General features: G+C 37.8%; 1 protein-coding gene across 2 annotated transcripts; it reads left to right on the forward strand.

The window, feature by feature from the left end:
* Positions 1-1,598: 1,598 nt before the first annotated feature.
* LOC108271210 (excitatory amino acid transporter 1) lies at positions 1,599-26,207 on the forward strand. 2 transcript variants are annotated; one of them, XM_017478606.3, is made up of 11 exons: positions 1,633-1,750; positions 5,601-5,806; positions 14,750-15,010; positions 15,188-15,325; positions 15,999-16,206; positions 16,297-16,339; positions 16,423-16,739; positions 20,834-21,067; positions 21,555-21,749; positions 22,664-22,798; positions 23,077-26,207. In XM_017478606.3, exons 3-11 carry the CDS (start codon positions 14,893-14,895, stop codon positions 23,273-23,275), a joined length of 1,587 nt encoding a protein of 528 aa, XP_017334095.1. In that variant the 5' UTR covers positions 1,633-1,750; positions 5,601-5,806; positions 14,750-14,892; the 3' UTR covers positions 23,276-26,207. The 2 variants fall into 2 exon arrangements, with proteins under 2 accessions (XP_017334094.1, XP_017334095.1); XM_017478605.3 differs by lacking the exon at positions 5,601-5,806 and having other exon boundaries at positions 1,599-1,750.
* The last annotated feature ends 266 nt before the right edge of the window (positions 26,208-26,473 follow it).

Here is a 26,473-nt window from a genome sequence, read left to right on the forward strand (position 1 = left end):
TAATGGCTCTCAGTGTGTTTGAATAACTTTCTTTGTCATCACTGCTGGAATTTCTTTTGATCAGAGCATAGTGTGCTCCATGTTGAGACCTTTTAGCATACTTCACATCGTTGCAGGACCGGCACTACCTATAGGCAGAGTAGGCAATTGCCTAGGGTTTTGGGCGTGGAGGCGGTTCCTCCATAACCGTAACATCCCTATATGTTTTTCCACCAATCAAGACAGGCAGCAAAAGACTAGGCTCTTTGTCAATTAGATATAGATGAAATGCCACTCACCTGTAGTGACACCAATTAATGTCACCGTTTCAAACTGGGTCCCACCCTCTGAATGTATGAAGACATATGGTACGATGAACAAAATGCAAAAATGCAACTTTTCTGCAGCTGACTTTATGTCTGACTTTATGTGAGTGACTTTCTGACTTTGTGTCAGTGACTTATTATTGCGCAGATACAACCACATCCTTTGGGGGCTGCTGAGCGAAAGACTAAACAGGCACGCAAAGAAAGTTCAACTCGTGATGCAGGTATGTGAGTTATTTGGAGTGATCGTAATGTATTCTAATAATAAACTGGGCCTTGTTCTGTTGATCAGCGTCATTTCCGGATAGATCATTTGCCATTTTATTCTGAGTTCAAAAGAACGTGAGCGCCGTCCACACGTCGAGACTGTCAGACACTTTAGATTCACAATGACATTGCGTCGGGAGCCGACTAGCAAAATACTAAAGTTTGTATTCAAAGTCAAAGACCAAACACACTAGAGCATTAAAAAAAAGTGCCTCAACTGTCTGTATATCTTCTAAATTCCAGTAAATGGTTTGCACTTATATAGCGCTTTTATCCAAAGCACATTACACTGTGTCTCATTCACCCAGTCACACACACACGGTAGCAGAGCTGCCATGCAAGACGCTAACTTGCTATCGAGAGCAACTTGGGGTTCGGTGTCTTGCCCAAGGACACTTCGGTATGTGGAGTCACGTGGGCCGGGAATTGAACCGCCAACCCTACGATTAGTGGACAATCCGCTCTACTACCTGAGCCACAGCCACATGCACTAAAATAAGCATACAATTTTATGAAGAAATGAACTATTCATTCTGCTTAGTAGTTTGTCTCTTTCACTTCCACTAGCAGTTGATTTGTGTATATAGTGCATGTTTAACGTATTGCACTACAGCACATAATATGACTATATCTGGGCCTCCAACATAAATTTTGCTTAGGGCCTCTAAATGTCTAGAACCGGCCCTGCATTGTTGGAAAGGTTCCATTTAAGTGATGTTTATATTCAGCAGGGTTGGCAGTAATTACTTCTGGGTGTGTCTAGCCTAATTGTACTCAATTATTAATTACATTTGGCTAATAGATTGTTTGAGTAACTAAGGAGTCAGTTACTTTTTCACACAGGGTCAGTTGCTGTTTTCCTTTTTACCTTCAACAAATAAAATGATCTTTCAAAAGCGGTGTATTTTGTAGTTTTTCAGGTTGTTTTTGTCTTCACATTTTATTTGAAGATCTGAAACATACAAGAGTGTCAAATATGCAAAAAATCTGAATATATCATGAACAGGCAAATGCTTCCTCGTGGCACTTGTATGAGCAGATGCCTCAGTAAGGCCTCTTTTTTTCTAGAAATTTCACCTCGGGCTTCAGGAAGTCATGCAGGAAGATTCGCTGACGTTTCTTTACATTCTAACTTTTTACAGCAGGGTGAGGACAGAGTGTTGACCAATTTCATTTGGGTAAGTCTTACTTTCTGATGAAATATACCCTAAAATGTTGATGTTGGCATGGATTTCGTTGCAAACTTTGTGGAAAAGTACTAAAGGAGCTTCATAACTTGTTATATGATACAGTAGGAAGTAGCATACACACATCCAACTGTATCATATAAGTTACAGTTTCCTGCATATTACATTTGTACTGTGATATAACAATGATTTGTAGCTAGTAGCGCTTTATTGGCTATTGGACCCTAAAGTACTTGTATTTAGGACAAGAGGTAACTTGGTTTTAAAGTGGGTAAAACAGACACGTATCATATCATGTATCTTGTAAACACATGGCATACGGAAATATGGATGTACTGAATGCAGGTACTTACATGTGGAATAGCAAGCGATTGACTTTAGGAAAAGATGCATAATACCATTCCAGCTGGTACAGTTGTAGGGCTATTTGTTAACACCAGTAAATTTGGTAGCCACCAAACATGTCAATTTTTTCCTGATCTGAGCATGAATAGCACCATAGTCATATCCACTTAAAGAGTTACTACTAGAGTACTATGGCCAGTATTATAAATGAATTTTAACCTTAAATTGCACAGGTTTAGTCTGTTTCAAGAGCAACAGAGAGCATTTCACAGACGTGATGCCACATTTTAAGGTGTCTTTTTGTGCAATGCAGCATGTGTTGCTGTTATGTGTCTTATTACAATTCCACTTCAAAAATGATCTTAGTAGAGGGAAAAAGGTGAAAAGGAGACTGTATCACACCAGGGCAACCTGCACGAAGATGCCAAACCATCTAATCTAAACAACTTAGATTTGGAAAGCAACCGTGCAGCCAACCGATCCATGTGGCCACCAAGGACCGATGACGTGATTCTGGCATGCCTAAAGTTTGTTTTAGAAGCTGCCTGTCTTCATTGGGGTAGGTTTTGTGCAATTCTGTGTACATGTGCAGTCAGGTCAAAAAAATGAAGGAAGTGGTTGCAACAGAGTGAAGTATGTATCATAATGTTCATTTACATGAAGTTAAACGCGGCTCACGATCCAGTCCAAATGAGCACCAGGTGGCAGTAGTTACAACTGTCTGGGTTTTGGCAGAGAAATTTCATACAAAACTCTGTTGCCTGCTGAGACTCTGATGTTGTGGAAATTAGACAACACTCGCAGACTCGTCCTCTGAAGGTAAAAAGGTTTATTACAGGATAGAATAAAGCAGGATAGAATAATGAGAGCACTCTAAAGCACCTGTACTAAATCACTACTACATATATGAAAGGCAGAGCATGACATAATTCTGTGCACCGATAAGAAGCAGTTTGAGGCAGTTTAAACAGGCTTTGTTTTAGGGTCTTGGAAGATGTTTAGACAAACCTTGAACAGAAGAACATGTTTGTGTCTCTGTAAGCAGATACACATTCTGTACTGATCTCAGTGACATGACATGGCCTTCCTAGGCGTTATCCGCTGATGAGAATGAAATAGAACAAGAACAATCTTATTACAAAGTAAAAATGAGTATTTTCCCTCACATTTCCCCCATTTTATCATTCCAAAATATGATAACTAAAATTAACAGAGAAATTACAATGCTGTGAATACATCAGAACTTCAGAATCCTTTCACGGTTCAACTGAATTCATCATAAAACAGAAATAATGACGGCGCTAAGGGTTGTTGTTTTTTTTGTAGATATAAAGTATCCTGTCATCAAGCAAGCTCATTTAGGGTGAAATGAGAGTCGTCATGGTCAAAGGAATATTTACAATAGGTGTGAAATGGATGTCAATGGGTCGTCATTGTCAGTGTCGCTGAGAGAATCTGATACCCAGTCAGGTTTAGGATACAAGTCAGGTTGGTCATCATAGGGATCTCACTCAGTCTTTGTCAACATCAGCGTTTCAACGAGCGTGAGAGACTGCTCCAAACGAGAGAAACAATACAAGGCAAAATGAGCAAGACAAGAATTATTGCACCTATTGGTAGACAGACGGTTAATACTCACGAGCCCCATTCCCCGAGTACTGAGTTCAGCCAATCAAACCCCATCTTGCTAGTCTGTGGAGGGTTGCGTCTCGCAGACCACATGTGTTCAATGATAGAATAATCGTTATGTGTCTGTGTGACGAGGGGACGTGTGATGTTGTGTGGGTAGCACTGTTGGAAATGATTCTTATTCTTATGAAGTTCATCCCCAAACTTTCGTCCTCCTACTTCGCGTAGAGCCGGCAGATGCGTCATGCTGCTCCTGATGTCCTCCAATGTCCAGGGTCTGTGAACTAGCATAGGGCCTCCTTCTCTGGCCACTTCCAGCATTGGGGCATTTACCATGGCGTGCACTGTCCCTTCTCTGTCTGATTTTGTTGGTCTGAAGCCCTCAGGCAACAATGTTGTTGGTCCCTTCACTTGGGATCTCGTGTGTAACGCAACCGGTGAGGATTGGACAGCTGGCGCATAGTTCAGTGGGGGTTGGTGGCTCAGTTCTGACAGGTTCTGATGGAGTGGCGTAGGCTGGGCCACTTCATCGTGAGGAGGTGCCTCTGAAACTGCAGGTTCCTCCCTCCTTACTGGCTGTGGGCGTCGTGGTGGGGTGGAGTCCAGGTTGGGATCGGCTTTCTGCAATTTAGCACACTGAGAAACAGACGAGGGCCCTGCCTGACATTTTTTCTCTCTTTTATGTGCCTCGCTCTGCCACTCAGCAAATGCCTTCCAGTCAGCTAAAAACTGCACTTCGCTCTTTGTTTTAGGGGTCTCTCTCTCTCTCTCTCTCTCTCTCTCTCTCTCTCTCTCTCTCTCTCTCTCCTTTGTCTCTAAATTAAGTTTCAGTTGTTCTAACTGTCTGAGGCTAAAACTACCCTTTTCAGGGAAAGCACATTCTTTAACCCATAAATCATATTGGTTCAAACATCCTTCCCCATAATTCACACGCATAAATGTGATATTAGGACCAGCATATGAGCACCCTGTACATACCATAGCATGTGTCACAGGATATGCTTTGCTACATGTTTTTCTCATATTATTTTTTTCTTTTTACCCCTCCTATAACTTTCAAAGTTTTAATCAATTTAACATGCCATGAAAATCAAGTGAATATGCGTTCTCGTGCACAGAGAGAAAAGGTTCTAAATGCGTGCCAAATCTCTAGACATTCAATTAATCATATAACCTATAGGTTCAATAGAGCAAACCTTAAGAATGTAAAAGAGTTTACCTGTGAGGGCGAGTCCACATACAGCAATTTGGTAGGACTTACACTTTTCTCTTCCCTTCTTTTTTTAAATATTATTATTATTATTATTATTATTATTATTATTAATCTCAGTGAAATTTACTTGTGCATTAAATTTGCCAAATATATCATGTATTTGATATGATGGAATGAGTCAATGGGGCATGCCACTTGATAATAATCCGCGCTTCTTAAAAAGCACTCTCTTTACTTATTTATTCCTCGAAACTGAATCTTTCCGTTTATTTTACCGTTATTATCTCTCTATATATATATACCCGCCAGTATATATCTTAGTTTTGAAGCTGTGATCTAAGAAACAGCAATCTCTCTGCCGTCGCAGAGGTGAAGTTCCCCGAACTTCTTATAAGAAATCGCCTCCTTGTAATATTTCTTATATCACTGACTCGCTTCCATACAGACAGCAATACACTATGACTACATAAAATTCAAATTCTAATTCTATATCACTGAGTCCCTTCCATACAGACAGCAATACACTATGACTACATAAAATTCAAATTCTAATTCTATATCATTGAGTCCCTTCCATACAGACAGCAATACACTATGACTACATAAAATTCTCATTTACCATAAGGCTGTTTTTCTTTTTATGATTCCTATCAGTCAGTGGTAAGGCTACATCAGTCTTTCGCTCTGCACAACAAAGGGCAAACCGCCTGTATCAACACGGACTTAAGAGTGAAAACTTTTCCAGGAGCATCTTCTGGTTTGCTTGTTGTCCAGAAAAACTGAAAGACTTGCACGGCCCAGCCAGGAGACGCCAAATTGTCGTGGCAATTAGACAACACTCGCAGACTCGTCCTCTGAAGGTAAAAAGGTTTATTACAGAAAGATGGTTAATACAGGATAGAATAAAGCAGGATAGAGTAATGAGAGCACTCTAAAGCACCTGTACTAAATCACTACTACATATATGAAAGGCAGAGCATGACATAATTCTGTGCACCGATAAGAAGCAGTTTGAGGCAGTTTAAACAGGCTTTGTTTTAGGGTCTTGGAAGATGTTTAGACAAACCTTGAACAGAAGAACATGTTTGTGTCTCTGTAAGCAGATACACATTCTGTACTGATCTCAGTGACATGACATGGCCTTCTTAGGCGTTATCCGCTGATGAGAATGAAATAGAACAAGAACAATCTTATTACAAAGTAAAAATGAGTATTTTCCCTCACATTAGACAGCACCAGATAGCAAGCACATAGGGCCTTCAGTTTTAGACACATCACAAAATAACGACGGTCAAAACAAATGGTTGTCCATTTGGCAAGTCATCATGTCATCACATCAGCCATAGACAACCATATAAATATTTTCAAATGTATGGAAAATCAGGCATGATTGTAAGCTCAATTATGATGAAAACTAGATATGTATCTCCTATTACATAATTATTTAATTAGGTTATATAATTCATGTAATTTTATTCCCATCCAGAGCTAGATAAATTTAGTATATCTATTTAAAACTACTCTGACAGGATGCAGATGTAGTAGTTAGTATCATTACTATAATAAAACAACAACAGCAAAAATACCAATAAGAATCAAGGTGTGCTGAGGACCTGTTATATTTGGAGTGGAAAAGTAGCAAGATGGAAGCAAGAATGTAATTGATGTCTGGAAAGTTGACCCTGAATAGGTCTGTATCTGAATCTGTTTAGAACTCCAAATATCAGCATCTGTAACTGTTTTCATATTTAAATCTGAAATTGGCATGGCCTAAAAGTGAAAGGATGTTTGTTTGTTTGTTTGTTTGTTTGTTTGTTTGTCTGAGGATAAAACTGAGATAGAAATGCCAGCACTGTCAGCGTGGACAATGAATTCTGGCTCTCACAGTTCATCGACCTCAGCTACATCACTACAGTTCATCATTGGTCTCAACATGAGTTTTGCGCAGGACTTAGGGTTTTGTTTTTGTTTTTGTTTTTTTTTTTGCTTTTTTTTTGTTGCATTTATGCCGCAATATTTTCTAACAAATTTATATGATTGTAATTCCCAAAATATAAACAACCAGTATCCTAATCTAAACTGGGACTCTTAGCAGGTAGTTACTAATGCTGTGTTTCACTAGAGGTCATAACTTGTAATTCCCAACTTCCAACCAGGAAAAGTCAAAGAAAACACCCCCTCAACTCAAAATTCCTACTCATGAACTTTCCTTGTTAAAGCTATAACATTATCTATACAATCTCAATCTCTGACGTAACACTTTTAATGTAAGTCAAATGCAGCATACAGATACGTCCAGGTTAATGAATGTGGTCTTTATTTTCCCCCGAGCTTCATATCAAGTCTGCATCAAAGTAAAAACCTCCTGTTTATGCAACTTTTTGTTGCATCTCGAAGGATCTCAGTCCCGATGCACAACTTTAGTCTCGCCCTGTGAATCTTTCTAAAAAAAAAAAAGAAAAATAAATAAAACATATTTGTGTTTGTATCTATTTAGACATGCATTATTTGTTCATTCCGAATAATGTTTTTGTATTGGGTTACAGCCCAACTATATAGATCCAGCACTGGGACCAGGGCCAATAATACAATCTGTTTTTATATGCTGATTTGAGACTGGTTTTGGGTTTGCTACTTATATTTAACACTATAGGGCTTTGTTGTTCTTTGGTCAGTGCTAAAGGGCAACCTTTACCCAGTATTGCCCAGCGTGTGGTCGAGGGGAGGGAGAATGGAGCTTCTGATGGTCAGGTCAGGGGAGATGACAGACTGTTTCATGTTTATCAGCACATGAGTATAGCAATGTGCCACTAGTCATAAACGTGAACTCCTCTATGAATTACAGTTCTATTGCTCCATAGACAGCAAGTATCCGCAACATCTTAAAATCATGAGTGGTAAGTGGACATAGTGAAGTTGGTTTATGCTGGGCAGTAGCTACTTAATCTGAAAATAAAACATTTAAAGATAAAAATGTAGAGGTAAGGTTTAAATATGGATTTTTGCAATATGTTGGATTAATTGTTACATGTTTAAATAATTAATTTTAGGCTAATTCTGTGCTACCTTATAATATGATATGGTGATTCTGATATGATGATTTTTTAAATAATCTAACTGGGATATTCTATTTTACTTACATACAACTAAGTAATGTACTGTCAGTGTGATCTTCAGTTGCCCATGGAATTTTGGTGATTGAAGATGCTCAGGTATCTGAGATATACCACCTCTCTAAGCAATCACACTGAACACAACACATTGTGCACTGTAGATGAATCTATAGCACTTGAAAACAAATTCAGCTTGTTGAACTTAGCTTTAACATGCATGTCTTCAATGTGGACTGTGTAGTTTGTAGGAAACCATGAAATGAAATTGTATTTACTAACCATTAGAATCTTTGTGCACAGGTTGTTTGCTTGTATATGACTCTACCATTTGTAGAGTCAGAATGCTGACTTGCAGCCTGCGGCTCAAACACCTTTCATTTGACCCAGCTGGTCAAGATGAACTAGAATCACTCTAGTAGAAAAACTGTGAAGTAGAGACTGACAGCAAAATCATTACCGTTGTTTTTTAAAGGATGTGTTTTAATTGCTCATGATGATGATCCTGTCATTTGAAAGACTTATTTAACAGTTGAATATTTAAATTGTAGTAAGATAAGAGCTCCCGATGATGATGCAACAGCTATAGTACTACAGGAATTGATGCATACACTGATTTGGTGGTAGTCTTGCTCTAAATAACTTCCTTATGACATAAAGGTGAACTTTCTATACTGGACTTGATAAGTATAGATACTAAGCTCTCTGTACTAAACCTAGGGTACAGAACAAGTGGAGATAATGAGCATATTGTTAAGTATGACTTAGAAAATAAAAAATAAGCAATTATGCATAATGCAACATTAGTTTTTTTGTTTTGTTTTGTTTTGTTTTCTATTTTAACCATAACAATGGTTAGAAATTTATAGAAAGGTAAATTTAGATTAACACACAAATAAAAACAAAAAGCAGTCCTCTAACCTGGAAGTGAACAAAGTATTTACACAGAAATAAAGTAAACTAATTTAAGATCTGAATGAGTGGTGGTTTCTTTTAATGTTTTATCCTATTATTATTATTATTATTATTATTATTATTATTATTAATTTATTTATTTGTTTGTTTGTTTGTTTGTTTATTTAAAACCCACATACATATTACTAATATAATGTAATGTAATGTCTCAGTCAGTTACCATGTATGGGGTTGCCTCGCACCTCCGGGGTTGGGGGTTCGAATCCCGCTTCTACCCTGTGTGCGCAGAATTTGCATATTCTCCCCATGTTTTGGGGTTTTCACTGGGTACACCAGTTTCCTCCCTCAGTCCAAAGAAAATGCTGTAGGCTGATTGGCATCTCTAAATTGTCCGTAGTGTGTGAATGGTTGTGTGAATGTGTATGCGACTGTGCCTTTCAATGAATTGGCACCCTGTCCAGGGTGTCCCCCAACTCATGCCCCAAGTTCCCTGGGAAAGGCTCCGGACTCCCCGCAACCCTGTGTAGGATAAGCCGGATGGAAAATGGATGGATGGATGGATATATATATAATATTAATATCGAAGAGATTATAGTGCAATGTAGAAAACCCATAGTGTAATATGTTAGACTTGTCCAATCATGTCCACAAAGTGCTAGTGTAGTTTTAGGTATTCATTCCAGCCAAGCAGAAGTTAACCTGAATTGACTCATTAGTCATTTGAAAACCAAGTAGCTTGAGGTATGATCATGCATAGAAGAAATGAACCTGTTTGAGGACAGACAACCACACTCTCATGGATTAAAGCAATTTTTTCACAATCTGACACAGAGGAGTTTGCACAGCCAGCATAAATATCTTACAACAGCAGTCTTCAATATTATCCACAAAGGGCTGGTGTGGTCAGGCTTTCATTCCAACTGAGCAGGAGCTATGAAGGTATTATTGGAGCAAAAAAAATAACTGAGCACCTGTGACAGTGGAATTTGTACTTGTAGAATTTTTACATAGTTCACACCGACTAAAATTCTTCACTATATGTGCACAAATTTTATTCTACAAATTACAAATTAAGAAACTCATATGCTGACATTGAATATGGTGCAAAGCACATTCACACACCCATATCAAAAAAATGTGAAGTCAAGGACAAATTTTGCACAAGTGCATTTTTCCCCTTGGATGTAGTCAATAACTACAACAGCTTGAATCTGCCGATACAAGTCTCAAATGCTGATACATAGCTGTGAAATGTGGAGCAAAAGTAATTTATGCACCTATAGGGGCGGGCACTGTTCTGATCCGTTTCGGATGTCCTGCCTCTGGATGGAGCTCTAATCTACTCCAATTCCAGACTGATGGGACTACGGCTGCTTCTATGGCCATACAGAATTCATATAAGTCAATAATGAACTTTTTCACATTATCTGTTGTTACCCAGATGAGGATGGGTTCCTTCTGAGTCGGGTTCCTCTCAAGGTTTCTTCCTCTTAAAACATCTTAGGGAGTTTTTCCTTGCCACAGTCGCCACTCAGTGGCTTGCTCAGTTGAGATAAATTCACACCTTTAATATCTGTATACCATGTTGATATTTCTGTAAAGCTGCTTTGAGACAATGTCTATTGTAAAAAGCGCTATACAAATAAAATTGAATTGAATTGAATTGTTCAGAGACCAGATAACTTTTGGCCAAGGAAAGGAACTTGTTTTGATGCCTGTCCCTTTGGGAGAAAAACAAATTCAAGGTAGCCTTGTCTTCTTGTCTTGAGCTTGCACCTGATGTTTACGGTATGGTTTTTTTGTTTTGTTTTGTTTTTTTCTGATATCACCCACTATTATACTTTTGTTTTTGTTAGGATATGTGATTTGCAGAATAGGATGCAATGGAGAATTTGAGAAGGTGTAACTGTTGTGTTGTGTTTGTGGGAGAGAGAGAAAAATTCGACAAGTACAAACTCCACTGTCACGAGAGCTCAGTTGTTTTGCTCCAATAATACCTTCATAAGGAGACACACCTGCTTTCACGGTTTAATCAATTCATGTTGGTCTCTGATATAAATCTTTTCTGGATGATTAAAATGCTTCAGCTTCACCAGAAGTAAGACGTTTGGAGAATCAGGAGAAAAAGAGCCAGGGTCTAGTCAAAGAGATAGTTTAATATGCGTTTATTAACTTGCAGGTTCTAGAGCAAATGTGGTTTTTGCTAATAACTGTTGAGTGTTGTAATAATTTCAATAAGTAACACAGAACTCTTGCTTTAACCTGAATATGCAAATCATCACTTGTGCAAACAAAGTCTTGTTCCAAGATCACATGTTTGGCAAGTAAGATATTGCCAGAGGTTGACAGTGAGAAATAACTTGCAACCCATCTTCCACACTCATGAGAAATGCAATATTGTAGGAAAGCAGAATCCAGGGCATAGACACACAACAACATATCATTCTTTTAAATCAAAAAACAAAAAGGAGGAATGAGTAGATATGCTGGCCTGAACCAAATGTACCAAATGTTCCTGAAACAAGTGTAACCATTGGTGGATTGAGGTATTACGCAGATAAACATCCATGGTTGCCAAAGACGAGATGCAACAAGTTAAATTATATCTGGAAGTTAAAACTTGGGTGTTGATGAAAGACAAGTCGAATACCAAATTACTATACACTCTTCTGGGAAGAGCAAATGCTTCTATTGGTAGAAGATTTACCTACACTTGAGCGTGTTGAATATAATGGAGAATATGACGGAATCTTCTCAAAACTGTAAAGCTATTAATCTAGGCCCCCGATACCAAGGAGCACTTAGTTCCACTATTCCCTCACTGTGACACTCTTACGTCATTATCTATGCTTGTGGGGTAGAGACTGTTAATGAAGTTTCAGTAAAATTAACCTAAAATGCCTATCCAAGGCATACCCAAAGATAAATTAAAGCTGTACTTGAACCACTTGGTGTACATGAATGGTTTTGGTTTCTTTTGAAAGGGGACACTGTAAGGTTTTGTTCCCAGAAGAATCATTGTAAGTGCTATTGGTGTTGAGTAATAGAGGTTTGAACATACTGAAACAGAAGGGGGTTTTTTTCTGTCTGATTTGTTTATCTTTTTTGCATACAGAGGCCTGCAGATGCCTACAGCTGGGAGCTATTAGCTGGAAAACACAGTTGGACCACAGCATAAAGCCTTTCCTAGTCCAAGTTCCAATTTGATAACAATAGCAAAGAAAATGAATATTTTACACATGTTTTTCTACCAAAAACTTTTGGAGACTCATATTGGGTCAAATGATGTGTCATCCGATAGGTCTCAGCCCGAGGGCCATTTTAAGCTCTGCGTTAGGTGTGTTCACTCGTGCACTGAGGAGATATGGAGAACAATGCAGTTTTCTGAGATGATTTGGAACGACGCAGCAGCAGTTCTTTTGGATTTGTTGATGTAAAATGTGTTTTGGACTAAATATTTTTACATAATTGGATTCTTTGGATCTTTGGCAGTGTAACAAGACTGTTTTTGTCGGGATGTTATGGTTCAGTGGACTGCTATCTGGCTTCATAGATGAGTTGGCTCCGTTTGGTGTTCTTTTTTTTGTATTGCTGGTGGTCTGACCAAGACAGTGATTGTAGCTGCTTTTGTGACTGTATCTTTAAATGGTTTATATCACTCGAATCACAAGACTCTTAGCTTTCCAATGGAATATCGCAAGAGAACATAAGTACTACATACAGCTGTGGAAATGGCAAAGTTCTCCTAATAACACTGCATAAAAGGATGTTAAAATTCCTATGGCCCAGGTCCTAATGCCAAGCACTCTCCTTTCACATTCTTTGTTGAAATATGCAGAGCAATATTAAAAAAAATTTTTAAAAAACATTTGTAAGGAATCAAACAACCGAGTGTTGTTCTAGAAAAATAATCAACAACAGCATGGTACGATGTGGCCCAGCACTTATTACAACCCCAAAGCCGATTATTTTCAGCACATCCTAAAGTGTTATGCCTTTTACACTACAGTAATTTGCCAACAATTAAAAAAATATATTAATTAAAGAACAACATGTATGTTTGATCATTTTATAGTTACATTCAATGTTGTGGAATGTCTGCAAAACAAGTTACCGCATACTGTATACAACCAAAGTGAGTACACCTCTGTGCAATATCACTTAAATGTCAAATGATTCAAAATTGTATCACCCCTCTGTAATTGCAGCATTTCTAAATTGACACATAGAGTATTTCCTCTTATGAACAATCTAAAACAAATAATTTAGATAGACTGTATTGAAAATACAGGCTCCAAAGTAGAAAATAAGTGAATACACCTGTGATCACTGACACACAAGTTAGAAAACCTGTGATCATTGAAACAAAATTGATTTCCATTTAGCCTAATTGCATGAACATGGTTATACATTCAGCTGTGAAACCAGAACTTTCTCAATTTTGGGCCTATGGGCTGTGTCTATCTGCACAGAATTGCCAGAGGAATTGAAAAATCTGATTGTTCCTGAATCTTCCACAAAGATAGAAAATTATACAGGAAGATCATGACCAACTAAAAACCAGTTGAACCACAGTTGCAAAAGTAATCAGGAGGTATAGAACGAGCCATAGTACCCCTAATCAGAGCTGTAGTTGCCGTCCTCCTAAAACGACGCCACAGACAGTGTTCTACGCTCTTCGGCACAAATCTGCAAGATTAAACTTTGCTAAAGAACATGAATATAAGCCTGATGAATATTGGGAGCACATTCTTTGGTCAGATGAGACAGAGATAAATTTGTTTGGCTAAGATGTTTGGCATGAACCTGGCCAGGACTACCACAGTGAATGCATAGTCCCGACAGTGAAGCATGGTGGTGGGAGTGTGATATGGGGCTGCATGAGTGCAAAATGTGTTGGGGAGATGATATTTATATACAGCACCATGAATATTTGTGGATATGCCAAAATACTGGCTGACAAGATGACTCGCAGGCTCCAGAAGCTCTGCAGCAGAGGAATAATCCAGCAGGGTAACTGACGAAATCATGCCAGAGTTTCTAAAGAAGAAAAAACTGAAAACTATGACCTGGCCAAGTATGTCGCCTGACTCGAATCCAATAGAACACCTTTGGGATATTTTAACGAGAAAGGTAGAGCAGATGATGAAAAAAATTGTCTCTGAAGAATTGCAAAGCATCTCTCTAGACATTTGTGCAACACTGGTATCTTCCATGCTGAGGATGATTGAGTCTGTCATCAAAAATAAAGGTGGACATGCAAAGTATTGAAAAAATAAAAGATTTGAATCTCAGTAAAGAACGGTGCACTGGCTTTTGTCGCATTGAGTTCGACAAAATTGAGTAAAAATGTATTTTTAATACAATTTTTTTTTTAAAAGTCAATATAAACAAAGCAAATACCCTGCTGTTTTTAGATGTAATGCAATTACTATAAGGTTTTACAATTTTAAATTATTTAACATTTAAGTGATAATGCCAGTCATGCTAATGGAAAATAAGCTGGTAGAAATCGGAGAAGAGTGAAACAAGAGCACATACAAAATGCCAGACGTTAATGGTAGCGTTTAGGTAGTTATCTGGAACAATGAAGCTGTTAAATCATTATAGGAACTTGTGATGACACCAACCCCAATGAGGAAGTGAAACATTTATAGTATATTCAGGCAACAACAGCACTCGGTGTAGGCATATGGGTAGGTGTAATGTTGAGTGAACAGTTTAAAACTGAATATTCTTTAAAGTTCTTCTCTATCTTTCACCTTTACTCTTGATCAGTTTCTCATGAAACCTGCCTCCTTGACCAAGTCTTTGAGTTGATTATAAACGAGAAGCCCCCAAACAGCAACAGCCTCTTTCTTGACGAAGACTCTGAGAAGCCCCATCACCCTGAGAAGGACCTTCACTGGTTGCACAGAGCCATGCAGAAACAAGTGTCTGGAACCAAAGTCAGGATGTGCTCCATCAACCGAAATGCCATCAAGGCGTTCCTGCATCGCAACTCCTTTGTGCTCTTCACTGTGGGAGCAGTTGTAATAGGTAATGTTTACCAAATCAGTATTATACATAGATGCCCATTTTTTAAATTAAGACACACTAACACATACAGTATGTATTTGTTCTAGTGTTTTAGGAAGTCACTGGGCAGTAAATATCAAGTGGCAGCTTTGGTGAAGTTAAATTTCATCTTAAGACTTATTATTTGTTGTTGTTCAGGAATCATTTTGGGATTTGCTCTGCGACCTCAAAACTTATCATTGAGAGAAATAAAGTATATATCCTTCCCTGGGGAGATACTGATGAGGATGTTACAGATGATGGTCCTTCCACTCATTGTATCCAGTCTTGTTACAGGTACGTGGACAAAGTCAAGTAGAAAACCATATATGGCCCCTTTTAGTGTAATAATATATTTACACCATATGTCCAAAAGTAGGTAGACACCTGACCATCACACCCATATGGGTCTTCCCCAGCCTGTTGTTACAAAGTTGGAAGCACACAGTTGTCTAGAATGTCTTTGTATGCTGTAGCTTTAAGAATTTCCTACACTGGAACTAAGAGGCCCAAACCTGTTCCAGCATGACAATGCACCTGTACACAAAGTAAGCTCCATGAAGACATGATTTGTTAAGGTTAATGTTGCAGAACTCGTGTGACCTACAAAGAGCCCTGACCTCAACCTGACCTGAACACCTTTGGGATGAACTGGAACACCTACTGCAAAATCCCCACAGCCATGCTCCAGCATCTAGAGGAAAGCCTTCCCAGAAGAGTGTAGGTTATTATAACAGCAAAGGGAGACAAAATCTGGAATGATATGTTCAAAAAGGACATATGGGTGTGATTTGTAAGGTGTCCATATACTTTTAGTATATAGTAGTGCATGTTTCAAATGGATCTCTTCAGTCTCAAAAGCATCTTATCGCAATCATAAGTTACACTGGCTTGGTTCACTTTGAGAGTCTGTTGCTTCTGTTATATTACAATAAGTATGTGGGGAAATTTTTCTTTTTAATTTTACCAGGTATTTCATATTTGGACAGTAAAGCCACTGGAAAGATGGGAGTGCGCGCTATCATTTACTATATTGTGACTACTTTTATTGCTGTGATCATTGGTATTCTCATGGTGACCATCATAAGACCTGGAAAAGGCCAAAGAGACACTCCAATGTCTACTAGTGGTATGGTTGAATCGGTGACAGCTGCTGATGCATTTCTTGATCTCATTAGGTAAAAAGAAACACATGATTCTATTTGGTACGTTGTTTGAAGATTTATTATTGTGACATTATGCAAGCATGTTTTTTATTTTTCTTACAGAAATATGTTCCCTTCTAATTTAGTGGAAGCCTGCTTTAAACAGGTAGATAAATGTTGCTTCTCTACAATATGGCAGTATCTAGTTTGCCTTTACCTTAAAAATTAATCCTTATTTATCTGTTCCAGTACAAAACACTTTACAAGAAAACGGTTTTGACAAAGAACATCACTGTTATGGTGAATGGAAGTGGTATTCTTATTAATGCCACTGAGTCCAGCCAAATGGAAAATTACAGCACAGTCCTGCAGACCATCCAGGAGACAGTGGAGGAGATTGTTCCAGTCTCTGGCTCCTCTTATGGAGTGAATGCTCTGGGTCTAGTGGTATTCTCCATGTTCTTCGGCTTTGTGATTGGAAATATGAAGCAGCAGGGCCAGCCATTGAAGGATTTCTTCGACTGCCTCAATGATGCCATAATGCGCTTAGTAGCAATCATTATGTGGTGAGTACCAGCCTATGTTCTGTTATTAACTAATTCTGTGTGGATCGGTTTTGTCTATTCCGTCTTCGTTCAGCTCATGTTCCATCAGAACTTGTTTCAGTCATTAACTATTAATCAGTTCCCTATTTAAGCTGTTCAATTTGGTGTGTTAAAGGAGGATAAAGTCTGTGAATACACACATACCCAAGGAACAGGAAATTTTGAATATATATATATATATATATATATATATATATATATATATATATATATATATATATATATAACAGTATATATAGCCTCCGCTAATATTGGCACCCTTGGTAAATATGAGCAAAGAAGGCTGTGAAAAATCGTCTTTATTGTTTAACCTTTTGATCTTTTTTTAATTCACAAAAATACTCTGCTCTCATTTGATATCAAATAATTGCAAACACATCACAGGTCGATAAAGAAATCTTTGTTAAATAAAGGTGTCCAACAATTATTGGCACCCCTGTTAATTCATATGAAGTATATCTGAAGCATATTCCCGTTGATATTTTACATTTTTAGTACAACTGGGTGACTAGGATGAGATAATTGTTCAACCATGACTTCATGTTTCACAGGGGTATAAATATGAGGTAACACATTCACCAAATCCACTTAGTCATTCAAAACAATGAGTAATACCAAGGAATATAGCTGTGATGTGCGGCAAAAGGTTGTTGAGCTTCACAAAATGGGAAGTGGTTATAAGAAAATAGCACAAGCATTGAAAATGCTCATTTCCACCATCAGGGCAATAATTAAGAAGTTCCAGTCAACTGGAAATGTTATGAATCAACCTGGAACAGGACGCATGTCTATATTGTCTCAATACACTGTGAAGAGGATGGTTCGAGTGGCCAAAAAATCTCCAAGGATCACAGCTGCAGAATTGCAGAAGTTAGCTGCATCTTGGATTCAGAAAGTCTCCAAAACTACAATCCGAAGTCTCCTACATCACCATAAGTTGTTTGGAAGGGTTTCAAGAAAAAAGCCTCTACTCTCATCCAAAAACAAACTCAAGCGTCTTCAGTTTGCCGACACTACTGGAACTTCAAATGGGATCGGGTTCTATGGTCAGATGAAAGCAAAATAGAGCTGTTTAGCAATAAACACCAGAGGTGGTTTTGGTGCACACAGAGAGGTAGCCATATGGAAAAGTACCTCATGCCCACGGTTAATTATGGTGGTGGCTCTTTAATGTTTTGGGGTGGTTTTTCTGCCAGAGGACCTGGACATTTTGCTAGGATACACGTCGTCATGGACTCTATCAAATATCAACAGATATTAAATGAAAACCTGACTGCCTCTGTCAGAAAGGCAACCTAATTGTTTTGAAACATATTGATGGAATCAGATACAGACTTATTTCAAAACTTCGGAATCCTCCAGTAAGCACCATTGGGGCCATTATCCGCAAGTGGAAACAACATCACTCCATCGTCAACCAGCCACACACAGGAGCTCCTCACAAGATTTCTGACCAGGGAATCAGAAGAATAGTCAGAAGAGTATCCCAAGAGCCAAGGACCACTCGGAAAGAGCTCCAGAACTTGGAGGCAGCAGGTGCCATCGTCACAGAGAAAACAATAGGCAATGCACTCCACCCTAAAAACACTATACCAACAGTGAAGTTTGGAGGTGGAATCATCATGGTGTGGGGCTGTTTTTCATCACATGGTATTGGCAGACTTCATATAATTAAAGGAACGATGAATGGAGCCCTTTACCGCGAGATTCTTGAGAAGAATCTGCTGCCATCCACCAGGATGATGAAGATGAGACGTGGGTGGACCTTCCAGCAGGACAACGGTCCAAAGCATACAGCAAAGGAAACTCTCAATTGGTTTCAGAGAAAAAAAGAAAAAGAATCAAGGGGTTAGAATGGCCCAGTCAATCACCTGACTTGAATCCAACTGAACAAGATTTAAAGACAATATATTTAGAAGAACGGGCCAAAATCACACCTGAATACTGCGGCCCATTAATTTCTTCATACAGGAAGCGTCTTGAAGCTGTCATTACAAACAAAGGCTTCTCCACTAAGTATTAAATACATTTCAGTTAGCGTGATCAATACTTTTTTCCTGTGTCATTCCGCTTTATCACACATAACTTCGTTTATGGACTTTAATGTTGTGAAATATCTGGAATTCTTGATTGAATAGCCTCATAGGAAATATATTTACTGAAAATAATTTTGACGCATTCAATACTTATTTCCCCCACACACCCCCGTTTATATATATATATATATATATATATATATATATATATATATATATATATATATATATATATAGTATATTATATATACAATAACCTGGCTGCATGAGTGTACATACCCTTTTACAATTGTAATTATCATACAGCTGTCATCAATGAAATTATTCTAATTAACCCCAAATAAAGATCAGCTGTTTCTGTAGGATTTTCTTCAAATCTTACTGGTTTCATTCAACTGCAGAAGCCCTGGTCCGCAAAGAGCTTACAAAGCATGCATGGTATCTCATTTGCTCAAAGGTATCAATAGGGAGAGGGGTGTAAAAGATTTTCCAAAACATTATATGTACCATGGAACACAGTGAAGGCCATCATCAATGAATAATAAAAATAGAGCACCACACTAACATCACTAAGAACAGAACGTCCCTCCAAAATTTATAAAAGAACAAGACAAAAACTCACCAGGGAGGCTGCCAAGAGACCATCGGTAACATTAAAGGAGCTGTAGGAATATCTGAGAAGTACTGATTTCTCTCTGCATGTGAGAACACTTATATTTTTCATATTGTCTGGGCTTTGGGGTAGGGTGGCTAGATGAAAGCCCTTTCTCACAAAAAACATCCAAGCTCAACTGATTTACCCCCAACCCATGTGGTAAAATGTGTTATGGCCCGATGAGACCAATTTCAAAAAGTATAATAAATTCCATAATTTCAAAAGGTATGTTTGGTGCAAAAAAATAAAGCAAACTGACCAAAAACACCATACCCATGATGAAGCATGGTGGTGGCAACATCATGCTTTACGGCTGCTTTTCTTCAGGCAGAACTGTTTTTTGTGTTTGTTTTTTTTATTATTTATTTATTTTTTATCAAGGTGGAGGGAATCTTGAATAGCTTCAAATACCAGTTGATTTTAGTACTTTCAGGTGTCTGCTAGTAAGCTGAAGATGAAAAAGGAATTTCACCTTTCTGCAAGACAGTGACCAAAAGCATACATCCAAATCAACAAAGGAATAGCTTAACCAAAAGTAGATCAATGTTTTAGAATGATCTATCCAGACCCAGACCTGAATCCAACTAAAAATCTGTGGTGACCTGAAGCAGGCGGTGCACAGGAGATACCCTTACAATTTGATGGATCTGGAATGTTTTTGCAAGAAACAGTGGGGAAATATAACCAAGTCAAGATGTGCCACATTGATATTATTACACCATTCAGTCTTTTTGGGTAAGAATATTAATAATAATCAATATAGTATTAATTTAGGGGTGTGCATACTTATGCAACCAGGTTACTGTAAGTTTTTTTTCCCCATAAAAACGCTTCTGATTGTTTTTCACTTTATTTGTATACTTTGCAATTTCACATTAAAGGTGGGAAAAGTTCTGGCATGATTATTTTAATTACATTTTTTTACTTCACAAAAATCTGCCACTTTAGCAGGGGTGTGTAGACTTTTTATATCCATACTGTATATAGTGGTTACCACATTTGCCTCGCACCTCCAGGGGTGGGAGTTCGATTCCCGTCTCCACCCTGTGTGCACTGAGTTTGCATGTTCTCACCGTGCTTCGGGGGTTTCCTCCAGGTACTCCGGTTTCCTCCCCCAGTCCAAAGACATGTGGTGTGCTGACTGGCAATTCCAAATTGTCTGTACTGTGTGAATGGGTGTGGAAAGTGTGTGTGAGATTGTGCCATGTGATGGGTTGGCACCCCGTCCAGGCTGTCCCCCGCCTTGTGCCCCGAGTACCCTGGGAAAGGCTCCAGCCTCCCTCTGACCCTGTGTAGGATAAGCGGTAAAAAAATGGATGGATGAATTGCCATTCTGTTATTTCTCTTCAAACATTATCTCTTAGGTATGCTCCAGTTGGAATCCTCTTTCTAATTGCTGGGAAGATTATTGAAATGAAAGACCTGTTACAAGTTGGAGGACAGCTGGGAATGTACATGTTGTGTGTCATCGTCGGTCTGCTCATCCACAGCCTCATTGCTCTGCCTCTGCTTTTCTATTTGGCAACACGGAAGAACCCCTACACCTTCATCTCTGGTCTGCTCCAGGCTTTAATTACGGCCTTTGGAACATCCTCAAGGTAGTAAAACAATCTTAACATGCAATGGAGCTCTATATTCATAGAGAAAATATGATATTTTATTGTTTAGAGTTTTTGTTTAATTGTAGTGTGTATGGAGTTTCAGAAAGGACATTATAGAGAATTACTATAACATAATATATTAAGGGAAATATCCCTGCTGAAAAATCCAGCTTGATCTGACCAGCTACCAAAACACGGGCAGAGCTGGTCAAGCTGGTAGACCATCTTTGCCAGCTGGTAAGTTATTTTCCAGCTTCTGAATTATTTGAATTAATTGCTAAATAAATCTTTTAGATTTTCTATCTTATCATTGGAGTATTATTTTCTAAAATAACGTCTATTTTGTTGCATTGGTATCAGTCATTCAGAAACTCTTTCTTTTCTACCAGCACTAACCAACTAACAAAGACAGTCTATCGGTTGTGCTTTTTCAGCTAGACTTTTAAGCAGGAAAGGTATTAGATGTTTGATTTCTTTTCTGCAGTTCAGCAACCCTTCCCATCACCTTCCGTTGTTTGGAAGAGAACAACCATGTGGACAAACGTGTAACACGCCTTGTTTTGCCTGTGGGAGCCACCATAAACATGGATGGTACAGCTCTTTATGAAGCAGTGGCTGCCATTTTCATAGCCCAAGTTAATGACATGGACCTGAACTTTGGACAAATACTTACCATCAGGTAACAATAACAAAGCCACTAAAAATAACAATATATTACTATATAAAGTGGATCCATAGAGTTAAAGGGCTTATAGCCCAAGACATGACCAAAACTATAAACCAATAATGCGTAATCTAGTCTGTCCCTCAGTGCATATTTTATTTAGAATTTTCAGTATGTTTCATACTTCATACATCACTTCTCAGGACACATTCCTGCACTGTAAAAAAAATAAATAATAATAATATTTTTTTTTTTTTAATGCTGTATATTTTACAGTAATTTATTGCCAATTCTACAATAAACACCTGTAAAATAAACTTTTACAATAAATAAATTACAATAAAGTACTGTAATATCTTAAAGTTGTATAAAATAACACAGGATACAACTGTGATAAAGATTAATGGTCTTGCCCAACCATGCCAGCATGGCGGTGCTGGGATTTGAACACAAAACCTTCCGCTCTGTGACTCAAAGCCTTAACAACAACTACATCACAACTACACCACAACTAGCTTACACTGATTCAACTACTTTACCACTGACCTAACGCCACTTAAAGATCGCATTGAAGCAATGCAAGCTAGTCGAGCTAGTTGTGGTGGCTCAGTGGCTCACACCAAAGAAGGTCATGTGTTCAAATCCCAGCACCACCAACCTGCCTTGAGTGGGTCCTTGAGCTCAATTGTTTCCTGCATCAACCAAATGAGCAAATGTATTGGTTATGTGTTACTTTTATTCTAAGAAAGCTATTATAGTTCTTTTTTTGTAAATACTGTATGTTTTATGTTACAGTTGTTTACTGTCAATTTTACAGTATTTAATTGGCAACCCAGGTTGCAAGTAAATTACTGAAAAATCTACAGTATTTTTATTTATTTTTTTTACAGTGTGCTGTATTTTCTTACTTTTAAAATGTCATTTTCCAGCATCACAGCAACTGCTGCCAGCATTGGAGCAGCAGCTATTCCTCAGGCTGGTCTGGTAACCATGGTGATTGTATTGACATCCGTGGGACTGCCCACCGAGGACATAACACTCATCGTTGCTGTGGATTGGTTCCTGTAAGTCTTGACTAAATGTCACATTTGTCACATCTCCAGCAGAGAGCACTCTTGCAAAAAGGTTATTGATACATAATGCAGGCACAACGTAAGAGAATATGAAATGGTCTAATAGCTATACAACAGCCACCAAACTGACTGGAGAATTATTGTGTATTTAGCCGTTTTCAGAATTATTCTGTCAAAACCGCTTCCACACATTCTCTTTATAAAAATCAAAGTTTACTAGAAAGACTTTTAGATGTCTATAACATCTGTTCCTATTTTCACTGAGACAGGGATCGCCTCAGAACCACCACCAATGTGCTGGGAGACTCATTAGGAGCTGGTATTGTGGGACATCTATCAAGAGAGGAACTGCAGAACCTGGATGTTGGGATCAGCAGCTCTGTGATTGAGGTCAATGAAAAACCTTACCAGCTCATCTGCCAGGAGGATGACTGTCTCAGACATCAAAACAGTGAAACGATAATGTAATAACCATTATACTAAATGGCATCTAGAACAGTACAGTGGTAATGTTTTGAGTGTTGCAAACAAGAGCATCTGTCAATGATGGAAAACACAAATATTTCAAGACAAAAACTTTTAATCAGCATGTTCTTACCAAGTACATTAAAACCATAATAGCCATTAACCCTTTAACAGGCACACAACAAAATACTTGTGGAAAAAATAGTTTTACCTTAATTCTTACAAATTGGCTCACATTCAACAGAATGACACTGATTTTTCTTTTAATTCACCCATTTGATTAGGAGTCATAAAAGTCTACCGTCCGGTTAAGCTGCCTGTTTATGGAACAGTAGAAGCGCTTATTGTGCACAATGGACCAGTATTATAGCTTAACTTTTGCAGCTATAAATTTAACGAATTTTCATTGTAAACTTTTCCAAGTGCTTCGATATGAAATTACAATCAAATATTTTTTTGGTATTTAGTCTCCCACACACATTAGACAGGACAAGACCATGACTATAACCTTCTATAATAAACAAACAAATAAATACAACAACATAAATTATATTACATATCCTACACGCACAGTTGGAAACTTTATTCTACGTATTTTAGTAAAAAGCTCACAAAAGCTTAACCCATAGCCACTCAGTTTATGGGTTAAGCTTTTAACCCAGTAAACCCTGAGGACTGTGTATCATGAGTGCGGTCTCTTTTATTGATTTATTATTTTTCTTTTTGATAATCACTGTAAAACAAGTTGATAAAAACATACTTGTGAAACTGCTGATAAATCTAGGTCACAGCTGACTGACAACTGCTAATTAAAATCAGTTTAGCAACTTAGTAACACAACTCATATGTAAATACGAGGGCATGACTACAATTTAATACCTGCATTGTGTCAAGAGTGGAAAGTCAAAAACAACTTTGACTAATTTTTGACATTTTAGCTCTGTAACTTGATGAATGAAGAGTAGCGCTAATGATATCACCGTCTGGTTTTCATTCCAATTTCAAAGCTATATTTCAAAAACGGAAATGACCCTGTTGTGGATATATTATTTAGAGAAAAAAAAAAACACTCTTTGTAATCCCTTGAGATAAAGGGAAAAGTTGGAGAGGAATTTATGAACACTGTATAATGGAATTACAATGGTGTGTAACCGTGTGGTTGAGCTGCCTGTGAGACCTAATATATCCTACACATTTTACACCAAATAGTGCAGTTATTAAAGAATAAAACACGCCGTAGCTTGGTGCTATAGAAAAAGCTGTAATATGGCCTGACACGTCCATCGTGGATCTTTTATTTTATTATTTGCCTAGATCAACACATCCCGAAGTGTTTTACTCCTCTTATACCACAGCAATGTTGCCAATGATTATAATGTTTTAATGAATTAAAGTACAACACTTCTTTTGAATCATTCATAGTTACTATTGTTTTAATGAAGACTTTCCTAAGTGGAAAAAGTAATGGAACAGCTTTACCTCTGACTGATAGAAACTGATACACTGGAGGCTCCTTCCAAAAGTATTAAATAAATGTCTCCTTATAGAAAACTTAAGCATATCAGCAATTTGATGTTTTCTTTTTGTTTTGTTTTTACAGAACATTATTTTAACCTCTTTATTATTAGGCTTAGATTATTATGCAGTCTCTGCCATACAAGACCCTATGAATGAGCTGTTCCTATAGAAATGCTGGGGTAGTGGTAGTAACTGATCAGAAAGTTAAGGTGAGTTCAAATGCCAGCACCAGCAAGCTCCCACTGCTGGGCTTTGTGTCTGCCAAATGCTGTAAATGTAAATGATAATGTATTAGAATGAATGCATTAATACTACCATGTGTTTTTTGCCTTACATCTGGTACTACTGTGAGAGCTGCTATTATCATGCATGTCAACCTAACTGTAAAGAAATATGGAGACAGGTGATGGAAAACCTGTAGAATTTAGTAAAAACCTAAAGTCGGTGCAAACCCCAAAGAAAAGGCTTTCCACACTTTTCCTTTTCTTGTTTTATTGTCATTGTTGTCTTTGTAAATAGGAATTACCATTTTTCAGACTGATACATTGACATAAAGCATAAAAAACCTGAACAACCAGAAAGCTGTGTGTGTGTGTGTGTGTGTGTGTGTGTGTGTGTGTGTGTGTGTGTGTGTGTGTGTGTGTGTGTGTGTGTGTGTGTGTCAATTGCTCTTGAGTGCTGTGCTCTGTATTGTACAATGGTGTAATTTGCTTTCCACTCTTGAGCATTTTTTCCCAATTGTACTACTGAAATCCTAACACTGCAACAGCTGCTCTTTCATTTCAGTAGAGCAGTGAGTCTTTCAGTCCTTATACTGTTCCTTGATCTTCATTTTAATGTCGAATACCCCTGACTCTGTGATCTTTTCATCACGCCTACACACTTTATAAAATGCATTGTGTTCCCCCCAGGTTTGACTTCTTTATGCAGTCAGACTGAAATTTTGTCAGGTATCTACCTGGTTTTGGAAATTTGCCTTCACGGCCATGAATTTACAACAAAGATAAAAAAAAAAAATAATAATAATAATAAATAATTTAAAAAAAACATTAGTCACAAATGTAAACCGTGATATTTTATAGGTACGCTGTTATAAAAAATTAATCAACACCTTCTGACCAATAAGATTTCGGAATTCAACAGAGCCTTGATATAAGTTGACATTTTATGTTTAGTAGCTCATCTATTCACCATCACACTCTCACTTTTGCACTTTATACTGGATAGTCCATTTGATGTCTCAAACATTGTTTGATTATCTCAATACATTTAATTGGAAACGTGTACTGTGTCAAAATACATTATCATATATTATTAAAAGACAGACAAACAGCTGTTGACATTGTTCAGAATCAATTGAGAAACTGATTCATGGCAGTCTACATATGGTTTGTTGACTATAGAGAGTCTAAAGGGGTACATCTTTATATGAAATATATAAAATAATGGGTTTTTTATTTAACTAGTATTTTTAAGCACATACTGGTGTGTTATTTGTTTTCAAAAGCTCATAAATCTATGGCAACTTTAGTATTTTTTTTTTTATGTGGCCTTGTACATGTACTTGTATGCTGATGGTTAATAGATGGATATTCTGTTTCTGACACTTTTATTTTGAAAGGCTGTGAAGGCTTTTCTTTTTTGTGTCAAAACAATCCAGCATATAAATATGTAGCAGTGTAG

This window comes from Ictalurus punctatus, chromosome 10, assembly GCF_001660625.3.
Source record: "Ictalurus punctatus breed USDA103 chromosome 10, Coco_2.0, whole genome shotgun sequence".
Classification (NCBI taxonomy): Eukaryota; Metazoa; Chordata; class Actinopteri; order Siluriformes; family Ictaluridae; genus Ictalurus; species Ictalurus punctatus.